At 39.6% G+C, this 13053-nt stretch overlaps 1 protein-coding gene across 1 annotated transcript; it reads right to left on the bottom strand.

Moving 5' to 3' along the window:
- Positions 1-11776: 11776 nt before the first annotated feature.
- LOC138426446 (olfactory receptor 8B4) lies at positions 11777-12709 on the bottom strand. Its single transcript, XM_069565006.1, has one exon. The coding sequence runs from the start codon at positions 12704-12706 to the stop codon at positions 11777-11779; it is 930 nt and encodes a 309-aa protein (XP_069421107.1). The 5' UTR covers positions 12707-12709.
- Between the last annotated feature and the right edge of the window lie 344 nt (positions 12710-13053).

Here is a 13053-nt window from a genome sequence, read left to right on the forward strand (position 1 = left end):
TATTGGAATTATTTGTTCTTTGGTGAATTCTCCTGTGAAACCACTTGTGAGTGGTAACTTTTGTAACATAACTCTTGACAAGTTTATTTTATGGAATTGGACTTGTCAGGTTTCCTATATGTTCCAGCATTATTTTCCTAGAAAATGCACTATTTATTCCAAGCCTTTTAATCCATTTGAATAGAACAAAGCAAAATAGTTTGGATTTTTTTTATTTCCTCTATTTCTATTTCTCCAATATTTCTTAAATTTAGTATTTGCCCTCCCTTTTTTCTGAATTTAGAATAAATAGTAGTAAAAGATGTAGCAATTTTGCAAAGAAAAGCTATTTATTGATTGATTCATTTTCTATTAATAATTCAATATTTTAAACTATTTTCCTACCCTCTATTTTAATTAATTTTATGATTTTTTCCTGATTAAGTGCTTAGTTTATTTTCATTGTTCCATTTATTATACAGTATTTAAAGTTACATGTTATATTCCTGTTTTAGCAGTACACATATCCCATGAGTTGTGAAATGTTGCAAATTTTCACATCCATTTTCTAAATGTTTTGTCATTTTGCATTTTTCTCTTACCTATAAGCACCTTTAAAAATAGCTTTTAATATTCAAATAATAAAGAACTTTTGTTTTCTTAATTACTTGAGTAATTAAGTTTAATTACACAGTTGGAGAAGGAAATGGTAACCCACTCCAGTATTCTTGCCTGGAGGGAGAATCCCCGGGACGGAGGAACCTCGTACGCTACAGTTGATGGGGTCGCAAAGAGTCGGACACAACTGAGAGACTTCACTTCACTAGAGGACATTATCTGGACTCTTTCTAACACATAACATTGATTGAGGTTTGCTTTTGTGACCAAATACCTATTCATTTTATGTGGCTGTCTTGACTGCTTAGTAAGAAGGTGTGGTTCTAGTTTCTTGAAAACAGAACTACACATATACATGTACACATACACATGTTTTATATATTTATCATGTAATTTTTTTTTTGTTTTTCAGTAAATTTGTTTTATCATGAACTGAGAAAGGTAACTTAAAGTTTCCCTCCATTAGTGTGTTTATTTCTTCTTACCAGTCCTGCTGTTTCTTTATTTAGGACATAGAGAGTCACAACTCTCACATATACATTGTAAACTTTACCCTTAACATTATTAAGGGTGCTTACTAGTTTTGACCTGACTTCCATTCTAACTGATACCCATACTACTTGTTCATTTGTTTGCATTTACTTATATGTTTGGCCACTGTTTTACTTTCCATCTTTCTGAATCACTTGGTTTTAGTTAGGTTTTTGTATGTAACGTGGATTTGTATTTTACTTTATGATCCAGCCTAATACTTTTTTAACTAATAAAGAGGTTAGGACATTTATATTTATGTATATATGTTTGCTCTAGTTCTGTCATAATATTTTATGTTATGATATCTCATTTCTTATTTACATTAAGTAACTATATAATTTGCCTTTCTTCTTCCTTATGTGTATGAAATTTTGATACTTAGAAAAGCTTGTATTTTTTGTGATGGTACATGCTTTTATAATAACTATAAAATTCCCTTACTGTATCTATTAATTCCCCATTATAATTAATGATGCAACTAATACATTTCCTCTTCTTTTCCCCTCTGCTCCTTTTTCTCCACCACCAAGTTTTAGCCAAAAATAAATACTCTTTAATGTCTGTTTTACACTATTAAATATATTTATTCTTTACTGATTGTCATCTTGTTAATTACTCTTGTCCTGCCTCCAAGGAGATGTCAGATTGTTCTAATTACGGATATGTTCTAATTAGGATTCTCAGTTTTCAGAAAGTAGTATCAATCAAACCCTCCTTAGCTTATTTATTAATTAGGGCATACAGTTGTACATTTTAATGGGAAAAAAAGACAGTTTCCAGTCCTAATGATTCCATTTAAGTGAAATCGTGAATTCTCCACCTGTAACGTAGTGAGAATTAAGTGGATATATGTTGAACCCGTAACTGTTTGGATGAATCTTAAAAGGTAAGCAAGTCGCCTTGCTTTTCTGTGAAATTACATATTTCCTGGCCTAATTTTTCTTGTCCTATTTCCCTGTGCTGTGCTTGGTCGCTCAGTCGTGTCTGACTCTTTGCAACCCCATGGACTGTAGCCTGCCAGGCTTCTTTGTCCGTGGGATTTTCCAGGCAAGAATACTGGAGTGGGTAGCCTATCCCTCCTCCAGGGCATCTTCCCAACCCAGGAATCAAACCAGAGGTCTCCTGCATTGCAGGTGGATGCTTTACCAGCTGAGCTACCAGGGAAACTGGTCATATTTCCCTATTAGCTGTCAGTGAGTCCCTCTGACCATGCCCCTATTTGAGTTGCATTTTCATGTACTCTCAGTAACTTTGTTCTTAGTAGGTTTTGAATGGCAGCAGGATATATACTACCCAAATATACCATGCTGGTATAAAGGATTATTTTAAACTGAAGACTATTGAGAAAAAGTATTTATAAAAAAATCTCTCCCTCTTGACCTAAAATCAGGACATAAATGTGTAACTGTGTTCCTTTCCCTTCTTTCCCAGAAGAGACAGAAATTAATCACTGGAGAAAACTCTAAACTCTTCTAAGCCCAAAGACCTCACCAGCAGAACCTACATTAAAAACATTACTCAATAGACCTTGTCTTCCATTAGTTTTCCTCATATATTTATCAATACCTTCCCACAGTTTGCCACCCCAGAAGCTCAAAGCCTGTTTCCATTATCTTGTAACTTCTCTACAAATTTATTGTTCTTTGTTAAAATACTATTTAAGCCCAAGTTCTATCCACTCCTTGGAGTTACTCATCCTCAAGTACCCCTGTGTGTGTGCCCAGCACACATGTTAATTCATTTCTTTCATTTTTCTCTTGTTAATCTCTCTTTCATCATTCTAATTTTGGTGCGCTAGTCTATGAACCTGAGATGGACGGAAGAAAGTTTCTGTTCCTCCCCTACACTTTCTAATAACCATGCAAGTCAAGAGGGAGTGTCTCCAAGCATAAGAAAATAAGAGCTTCAATTACCAGAAGTCCCTTTATACTAAAAGCACAAAGGTAATCACAATTTAAGAGATTAGCAATATTAATAACTCAATCTCTTCCCATATGAAATCTTACTATTGAGGCCAAGTACAAGGAGACAGAGGAGGATCAAAATACCATTACATCTTTATTAATAGCAAAACTGATTAAGGAAATCAGTGTCAGGACTTAAACCTGCATCTCAGAACCTGGACCCTAGCTTCACCCAGTAAGGGACAGGAAGAGAAGGTGGAAATGAAATATCACATATCTGGCTTGTACTTTCTAAGTGTTTGCCTTAATTAAATACAAACAAGAGAGTGATGAAGAGATACTGGGTACTGTTCCCTCAATGACCAACTCATCAGTCTTTTTCAGTCTCATCTATCAAGTTAATCTGTCGTTTTCTCATAGAGTGAGCTAATTAAGGAAGCAATAATAGGAATAGAAAGTGCTCACTTCTGACCTGCTATCTCCTGGCAGGTGGTAGAGATTGCTGACTGCCTACCCAGTAGCCATTTACTCTCTTCAGTTCAGTTCACTTCAGTCGCTCAGTCGTGTCTGACTCTTTGCGACCCCATGAATCGCACCACGCCAGCCCTCCCTGTCCATCACCAACTCCCAGAGTTCAGTCAGACTCACACCCATCGAGTCAGTGATGCCATCCAGCCATCTCATCCTCTGTCGTCCCCTTCTCCTCCTGCCCCCATTACCTCCCATCATCAGAGTCTTTTCCAATGAGTCAACTCTTCACGTGAGGTGGCCAAAGTACTGGAGTTTCAGCTTTAGCATCATTCCTTCCAAAGAAATCCCAGGGCTGATCTTCAGAATGGACTGGTTGGATCTCCTTGCAGTCCAAGGGACTCTCAAGAGTCTTCTCCAACACCACAGTTCAAAACCATCAATTCTTTGGCGCTCAGCCTTTGTCACAGTCCAACTCTCACATCCATACATGACCACAGGAAAAATCATAGCCTTGACTAGACGGACCTTAGTCAGCAAAGTAATGTCTCTGCTTTTGAATATGCTATCTAGGTTAGTCATAACTTTTATTCCAAGGAGTAAGCGTCTTTTAATTTCATGGCTGCAGTCACCATCTGCAGTGATCTTGGAGCCCCCAAAAAAAAGTCTGATACTGTTTCCACTGTTTCCCCATCTATTTCCCATGAAGTGATGGGACTAGATGCCATGATCTTCGTTTTCTGAATGTTGAGCTTTAAGCCAACTTTTTCACTCTCCACTTTCACTTTCATCAAGAGGCTTTTCAGTTCCTCTTCACTTTCTGCCATAAGGGTGGTGTCATCTGCATATCTGAGATTATTGATATTTCTCCCGGCAATCTTGACTCCAGCTTGTGCTTCTTCCAGCCCAGCATTTCTCATGATGTACTCTGCATATAAGCTAAATAAGCAGGGACTAATAACAAAATCCTAATTTTTTTCCCTGGGTGGCAATTTTCTGAATTGAATGCCAAGTTTCCCAGTTTACTGTGTAAGTAGGTGTGGTTTGTGAGATGTCAGTAAAAGCACCCTTTGCCCTCCTTTGCCCCTTTGTCTTCTTGCTGCTTGGGCTGTGGACAAAACCATATGAGGCTAGCAGCCATGTGGAAACCTTGATGCATCCACTAGAATGAAGCCACTACTGAGAAGAGAAGAAAGAGACACTAAGTCCTTGAGGACTCACTCCACCATATCTGCGCTGGACTGCCTACCTCGAGATGCCTTTTATGTTAGAGAGAAATAAACCCTCATATGCTTAAACCACTGCAGTCAGACTTATGTTATCAGTAGCTGAAGCAGTGAGTAAATGATATGTTTCATTTACGGCCATACGAGGGGAGAGAGGGCAATGTTTATCTAATACATGGGCTGGGGCTTAGCACTATCCTGTCATCACTGCCCCCACAGAGTCGGGAGTGCCTTTCATTCCCAACCTCCACCTGAAAGTTCTTCCTGGACTTGGCATCTGTCACTCACCTCTGTATTTTCCTACTTATTTGGAATGTAGGAGAATGTGTAGATATCAAGAACAGTTTATTCTTCTCTGTTCTCCAAAACTGTCACCACCTAATCATTACCTAATTCTGTTTGGTATCTGACAATACTTTTATATTTCCAACTACAATTAATTATAGGTTATAAACATAGATCTAAACCAGAGTTATGGATTTGGGATCAAGCATGTGGTTGTTGGAACCATGGGAGCTGGAGAGATGTCCAAGGAAGAACCCAAAAGAGTAGACCAAAGAGTGAACCCAGAGGAATCCTGACTTTAATCATGTTTCCTAAAGAGAAAGTTTTACTTGCTGAAAGTCAAGTTGTCATGATGTCATGAGGTGACAGAATTTTGGTATTGTGGCAGAGAGACATCCTTTAGGGTACCTATCAGAGCAGCAAATCATATTTTTCGCTTACTGTTATGTGCAAGTCCCCAAGCTTGCTCCTATTTGTTGACCATTTAAGAACCAAGAGTTCCTCATCACCAGCCTAAAAGGGTATGCAAGATGACCTATCCTTAGTTTGTGAGAGAGGTGAAGATCTTCATAATTTATAAAATGCTGTCTTTTCTGGGGGAGCAATAAATGGCTCCTACCGGCTGTTACAGAAACCAGGAAAAGTGCCTCTGAGTTTTTTGCCATTTCAGATTTTCAGTGACAAAAGAATCCAAGCCCACCTCATTAAGTACTTATACCTTCACCTCCAGTCACCTCAGTGCAAATATGGGATGCACCTAAAGAAAATTATTCTTAGGCTTTAATGGACTTATCTCCTAAATATCCCTTTCCACTCACATCCTTATGGTTCTGATATATTCCTTATTTCCACTCATTTATACCAATGGTAATTTTTTCTTTAATGTGTATCAAATTATATTTATTCTTATCCTTCCTTATTCTTGACTGTTACTAATATATCCCCAGGTCTCCACATGCCTAGATGTAGACAGTCCTCAGCTAAGTCCAAAAGACTGACTAAAAGTCAGTCCAGAGTATTAACACAACTTCAGTGAGTTAATATATGTTGTTGTCATTCAGTCACTAAGTCGTGTTCAACTCTTTACCACCCCATGGACTAAAGTGCACTAGGCTTCTCTTTCTTCCACTATCTCCCACAGTTTGTTCAAATTCATGTCCATTGATTCGGTGATGATATATAACCATCTGCCACCACCTTCTCCTTTTGCCTTCAATCTCTCCTAGCATCAGGATATTTTCCAATGACTCAGCTCTTCAAATCAGTTGGCCAAAGAATTGGAGCTTCAGCGATCATCCTTCCAATGAATATTTAGGGTTTATTTCTGTCAGGACTGGCTGTCTTGATCTCCTCACAGTCCAAAGAATAGCAATATCAAAGAATGTTCAAACTACTGTACAACTGTGCGCATTTCACATGATAGCAAAGTTATGCTCAAAATCGTTCAAGCTAGGCTTGAGTAGCACATGAACCAAGAACTTTCAGATGTAAAATTTGGGTTGAGAAAAGGCAGAGGAAGCAGAGATCAAATTGCAATATCTGTTGGGTCATAGAGAAAGGAGTTCCAGAAAAACATCTTTCTCTGCTTCATTGACTCTGTTCAAGCCTTTGACTGTGTGGATCACAACAAACTATGGAAAATTCTTAAAAAGATGGGAGTACCAGACAACCTTACCTGTCTCCTGAGAAACCTGTATGCAGAACAAGAAGCAATGGTTAGAACCAAACATGGAACTGGCTCAAAACTGAAAAAGGAGTACATCAAGGCTGTACATTGTCACCACTTATTTAACATATATGCAGAGTACATCATGTGAAATGCTGGGCTGGATGAAGCTAAAGCTGGAATCAAGATTGCCTGAAGAAATATCAACAATCTCAGATATGCAGATAATACCATCCTGTTGGCAGAAAGTAAACAGGAACTAAAAAATATCTCTTGATAAGGGTGAAAGAAGAGAATGAAAAAGCTGGCTTGAAACTCATCATTCAAAAAACTAAGATCATGGTATCTGATCCCATCACTCCATGGCAAATAGAAGAGGAAAAATTGGAGCCAGTGACAGACGTTATTTTCTTGGGCTCCAAAATAACTGAAATGGTGACTGCAGCCATGAAATTAAAAGACTTTTGCTCCTTGGAAGGAAAGCTATGACAAATCTAGACAGCATATTAAAGAGAAATCACTTTGCCGACAAACATCTGTATAGTCAAAGCTGTGGTTTCTCCAGTAGTAATATGTGTGAGGACTTTCCTGGTGGTTCAGATGGTAAAGAATCGGCCTGCAATGCTGGAGAATCTTCCAGCAATGCAGGAGACAAGTGTTCGATCTCTGGGTTGGGAAGATCCACTGGAAGAGGGCATGGTAATCCACTCCAGTATTCCTGTCCTGGAGAATCCCCATGGACTTAAGATCCTGGTGGGCTACAGTCCATGCGGTCCCAAAGAGTTGGACATGACTAAGCTACTAGTTTAGTTCAGTTCAGTTGCTCAGTTACGTCTGACTCTTTGTGACACCATGGACTGCAACACACTAGGCTTAACTGTCCATGGCCAACTGCCAGAGCTTGCTCAAACTCATGTCCATTGAGTCAGTAATGCCATCCAACTATCTCATCCTCTGTTGTCCTTATCCCCCTGCCTTCAATGTTTCCCAGCATCAGGGTCTTTTCAAATGAGTCAGTTCTTTGCATCAGGTGGCCAAAGTATTGGAGTTTCAGCTTCAACATCAGGCCTTCCAATGAATATTCAGGACTGATTTTCTTTAGGATGGACTGGTTGGATCTCCTTGCAGTCCAGGGGACTCTCAAGAGTTTTCTCCAACACCACAGTTCAAAAGCATCAGTTCTTCAGCACTCAGCCTTCTTCACAGTCCAAGTCTCACATCCATACATGACTACTGGAAAAACCATAGCTTTGACTAGATGGACCTTTGTTGGCAAAGTAATGTCTTTGCTTCTTAAAGCTGTCTAGGTTGGTCATAGCTTTTCTTCCAAGGAGCAAGCGTCTTTTAATTTCATGGCTGCAGTCACCATCTGCAGTGATTTTGGAGCCCCCAAAAATAAACTCTGTCACTGTTTTCACTTTCCCCATCTATTTTCCTTGAAGTGATGGGACCAGATAACATGATCTTAGTTTTCTGAATGTTGAGTTTTAAGCCAACTTTTTCACTCTCCTCTTTCATTTTCATCAAGAGGCTCTTTAGTTCTTCTGCACTTTCTGCCATAAGGGTGGTGTCATCTGCCTATCTGATGTTACTGATATTTCTCCCTGCAATCTTGATTCCAGCTTGTGCTTCCTCCAACCCAGCATTTCTCATGATGTACTCTGCATAGAAGTTAAATAAGCAACATGACAATATAGAGCCTTGATGTACTCCTTTACCAATTTGGAACTAGCCTGTTGTTCCATGTCCAGTTCTAACTATTGCTTCTTGTTCTGCATACAGATTTCTCAGGAAGCAGGTCAGGTGGTCTGGTATTCCCATCTCTTGAAGAATTTTCCAGTTTGTTGTGATCCACACAGTCAAAAGCTTTGGTGTAATCAGTAAAGCAGAAGTAGATATTTTTCTGGAACTCTCTTGCTTTTTCAATGATTCAGTGGATGTTGGCAATTTGATCTCTTGTTCCTCTGCCTTTTCTAAATCTAGCTTGAACATCTGGAAGTTCACAGTTCACATCCTATTGAAGTCTGGCTTGGAAAATTTTGAGCATTACTTTGCTAGCGTGTGAAATGAGTGCAATTGTGTGGTAGTGTGAACATTCTTTGGCATTGCGTTTCTTTGGAACTGGAATGAAGACTGACCTTTTCTAGTCCTGTGGCCACTGCTGAGTTTTCCAAATTTGCTGACATATTGAGTGCAGCACTTTCACAGCATCATCTTTCAGAATTTGAAATAGCTCAACTGGAATTCCATCACCTCCACTAGCTTTGTTCGTAGTGATGCTTCCTAAGGCCCACTTGACTTCACATCCCAGGATGTCTGGCTCTAGGTGAGTGATCACACCATTGTGGTTATCTGGGTCATGAAGATCTTTTTTGTACAGTTCTTCTGTGTGTTCTTGCCACATTTTCTTAATATCTTCTGCTTCTGTAAGGACCATTCCATTTTGTCCTTTATTGTGTCCGTTTTTGCATGAAATGTTCCCTTGGTATCTCTAATTTTCCTGAAGAGATCTCTAGTCTTTCCCACTATTGTTTTCCTCTATTTCTTTGCATTGATCACTGAGGAAGGCTTTCTCGTCTCTCCTTGCTATTCTTTGGAACTCTGCATTCAAATGGATATATCTTTCCTTTTCTCCTTTGCCTTTAGCTTCTCTTCTTTTCTCAGCTATTTGTAAGGCCTCCTCAAACAACCATTTTGCCTTTTTGCATTTCTTTTCTTGGGGATGGTCTTGATCACTGCCTCCTGTACAATGTCACAAACCTCCATCCATAGTTCTTCAGGCACTCTGTCAGATCTAATCCCTTGAATCTATTTGTCTTTTCCAGTGTATAATGGTAAGGGATTTGATTTAGGTCATACCTAAATGGTCTTGTGGTTTTCCCTACTTTCTTCAATTTAAGTATGATAATTGCAGTACGGAGTTCATGATATGAGCTGCAGTCAGCTCCCAGTCTTGTTCTTGCTGACTGTATAGAGCTTCTCCATCTTTGGCTGCAGAAAATATAATCAATCTGATTTTGCTATTGACCATCTGGTTATGTCCATGTGCACGATACGTGTAAAGCACCTTAAACAGTGCCCAGACATGGAGAAAATAAGTTTGTTTTCACATTTCCTCCTTAGCTTCATGCTGCAGGTGCTTCTCTTTGCTGTTCTCAGCTCTGTCTCAGAGCCTTGCTTCTGCCCATGACCTGGAACACTTGAACTACCTTTCTTCTTAGTATGATGCTGCCACTGTAACAGGTGTCAGCAGAGAGGTAAATGTGAGGAAGGCCTTATTTCTCTTTGTTTACTCATTTCTCATGCTGCTATACACTGTGCAACTATCCAGTTTTATGGATGAGTTGGAAAATTATGAGCAAAGCAAAATATATAGACTGAGTACTTTATGTGACCCTCTCCACTTCCAAAAGTACTACGTGCTCTTTGCAGATAATTTCCTCATGAACACTCCCAAGTTCCACACTACACAGAGAGGATCCCATTCTTCTGACCCTGCCACAAGTCTTGGTCCTCCAGCTTCCCCATGAGGGTTAGTTTGACCCTAAGTTCAGCTTCATTCCAACACTTTATGCGGGTGTACTTCTCACAATCTGAGCTATCCATTGTTAATAGGGGAGTCTTCAACAGAGTAGTACAGAGCACTCTTTGGCACTCAAACCTGGGATCCCTATATTGATTCTTCTGATCCATGAACATGATATATTTCTCCATCTATTACTGTCCTCTTTGATTTCTTTCACCAGTGTTTTATAGTTTTCTATATATAGGTCTTTAGTTTCTTTAGGTAGATATATTCCTAAGTATTTTATTCTTTCTGCTGCAATGGTGAATGGAATTGTTTCCTTAATTTCTCTTTCTACTTTCTCATTATTAGTGTATAGGAATGCAAGGGATTTCTGTGTGTTGATTTTATATCCTGCAACTTTACTATATTCATTGATTAGCCCTAGTAATTTTCTGGTGGAGTCTTTAGGGTTTTCTATGTAGAGGATCATGTCATCTGCAAACAGTGAGAGAGAGATGGAATGGAGAGGGAGGTGGGAGAGGGGTTCAGGATTGGGAACTCATGTACACCCGTGGCGGATTCATGTTGATGTATGGCAAAACCAATACAGTATTATAAAATAAAATAAAGTAAATTAAAAAAAAAACTGGGATCCCTTTCAAGTCTTCCTGCAAGCGCAAAATGTAAGTGACTCCTCTTTCTTCCTGATTCTCTAATAATGAACTGTAACACACATACACACAGAGAGAGAGAGAGTCTCAGAAGCAATAAAATCTAAATCTACTGTAAAGAAAAAAAGAATTGTCCTAAATGTCTATAATATGCACAGTACCTCCAGGGCAGGATAGAGGTTAGCAGTTAACAACATGTTGTAAATCCATGGAATTTCTCTCTTATTATTTTGCTTTCAGACTTAGACCCCAGAGCCCAAGAATTTGGCCCAGTCATAAACCACCTACCCCATGGTTACTAATCCATGGCCTAAGCATTTTGAAACTTTGAAAAGAAAGATTTAGGTTTGATTTATCTTACATTTCAGGCCATATAAACAGCTCTTAGATGAGGCTTTCTCTTATACGGACGTGGATGTATATGAAAGAGATGATTTACATTTCTCCTAGCCAAGCAAACCTTTTCTAGGAGTTGGAAGGCTATCTTACTTATCGCCCAAGTTATAGCTACCTTTCATCTTTGGTAAGCCTGTTCTCATAACTGAAGAAAAATAGATTCATTCTCCAGGATTTTTATACAACCACCTGCCCCATCTCCCAGCCAGAAAAGCTGTTTGAACAAACCCATTTAGCCTACCAAGAAAAGGATGGAAGGCATAGAGTCTCATCTTACTCATCTCTTGGACCTAATATAGAGTCCAATAAACAATAGGCACCTAATAGATGCTAACTTGCATGCAGTGAACCAGTTGAAACAATATAAACATCAAAAAAAGTACAAGTAAGAAGTTTGCAATTTTTTTAAAATAGAGAGGAGACCTCACTTAAAAAAGAAAGACTAAGAGTCCTCCACGTGTAGATAAAATATTCTTGAGCATGATGCTTACCAATAAGTGACTGATGCAAACAGAACCATTTCAGAAGAGAACTGTCTTCAGGGTTTTTCTCAGAGCAAGTTTAACATCCTTATTCCTCAGACTGTAGATCAAAGGGTTAAGCATGGGAACCACATTGGTGTAGAAGACTGAGGCAAATTTACCCCGGTCCTTTGATCCAGGAAAAGAGGTTGTTAAATAGGTGAATGCCCCTGACCCAAAGAACAGAGCCACAGCAACTACGTGGGAGCCACACGTGCTGAAGGCTTTGGACCTGCCCTCAGTGGAAGGAATACGGAGGATACTGGAGAGAATCAGAGCATATGAGATGAAGATGCTGATACTGGATATTGTGATGACCCCTCCAACAACAATAAAAAACACCAGCTCATTGATGTGAGTCCTGGTGCAGGAGAGCTGCAAGAGGGGGAGAACTTCACACAGATAGTGGTCGACGATGTTGGAATCACAGAAGGTCAGTCTCAACATGCTTCCGGTGTGGGCCATGGCCCCAGCAAACCCTATCATATACGAACCAAGCATCATCAGCGAACAGACCTGAGGGGACATGGTGACCGTGTACAGCAGAGGATTGCAAATAGCCACAAAGCGATCATAAGCCATCGATACCAACACGCAGCACTCAGAATTGACAAAGAAACAGAAGAAGAATAGTTGTGTCATACATCCCACATAAGAAATGATATTTTCTGATATGAAATCAATTAGCATCTTGGGGGTAAACACACAGGAATAACAAAAATCTATAAAAGACAAGTTGAAGAGGAAAAAGTACATTGGAGTGTGAAGGCTAGAATTCAACGCAATTAAGGTGATCAGGCCCAAGTTACCCACCACCGTGAACACATAGATCCCTAAGAACAGGAGGAAGAGGGGGAGCTGAAGCTCTAATAGTTCTGATAATCCCACAAGGATGAACTCAGTTACTGAGGAGCTGTTTACCAGAGCCATCCTCTTCTGGGGAGCTGTCTGTGGAAACAAGGGACAAAACGTTTCAGTTGATTATAGTCACAAGCATAGCTGATGGAAAAAAGCCTAGAATATAAGTCAGTGCATGAATGCCTTCTTTTTTGCCTTTCTTCTCTCATCTATATGCCCTCCCCCCACCCCGGCCCTGCCAAGCTATTGACAATGTGTCTGTGACTGCATCTTAGCTCTCCTGGGCTGATCAAGAATCCAGGCTAGAGTCTGTTAGCATGGGCAGCAAGAATTCTGTCTGCACTCGGGAGATGAGGAGATGGAGCACCTGAATTGGCTGCCCAGCGGCTCTCAGAAAGACCTTCCAAGAGCCAGGAGTA

Source organism: Ovis canadensis, chromosome 21 (genome assembly GCF_042477335.2).
Source record: "Ovis canadensis isolate MfBH-ARS-UI-01 breed Bighorn chromosome 21, ARS-UI_OviCan_v2, whole genome shotgun sequence".
NCBI lineage: Eukaryota > Metazoa > Chordata > Mammalia > Artiodactyla > Bovidae > Ovis > Ovis canadensis.

Bases quoted from the DNA above. Each gene is read 5' to 3' on its own strand.
- LOC138426446 (XM_069565006.1), bottom strand. From the start codon at position 12,706: ATGGCTCTGGTAAACAGCTCCTCAGTAACTGAGTTCATCCTTGTGGGA.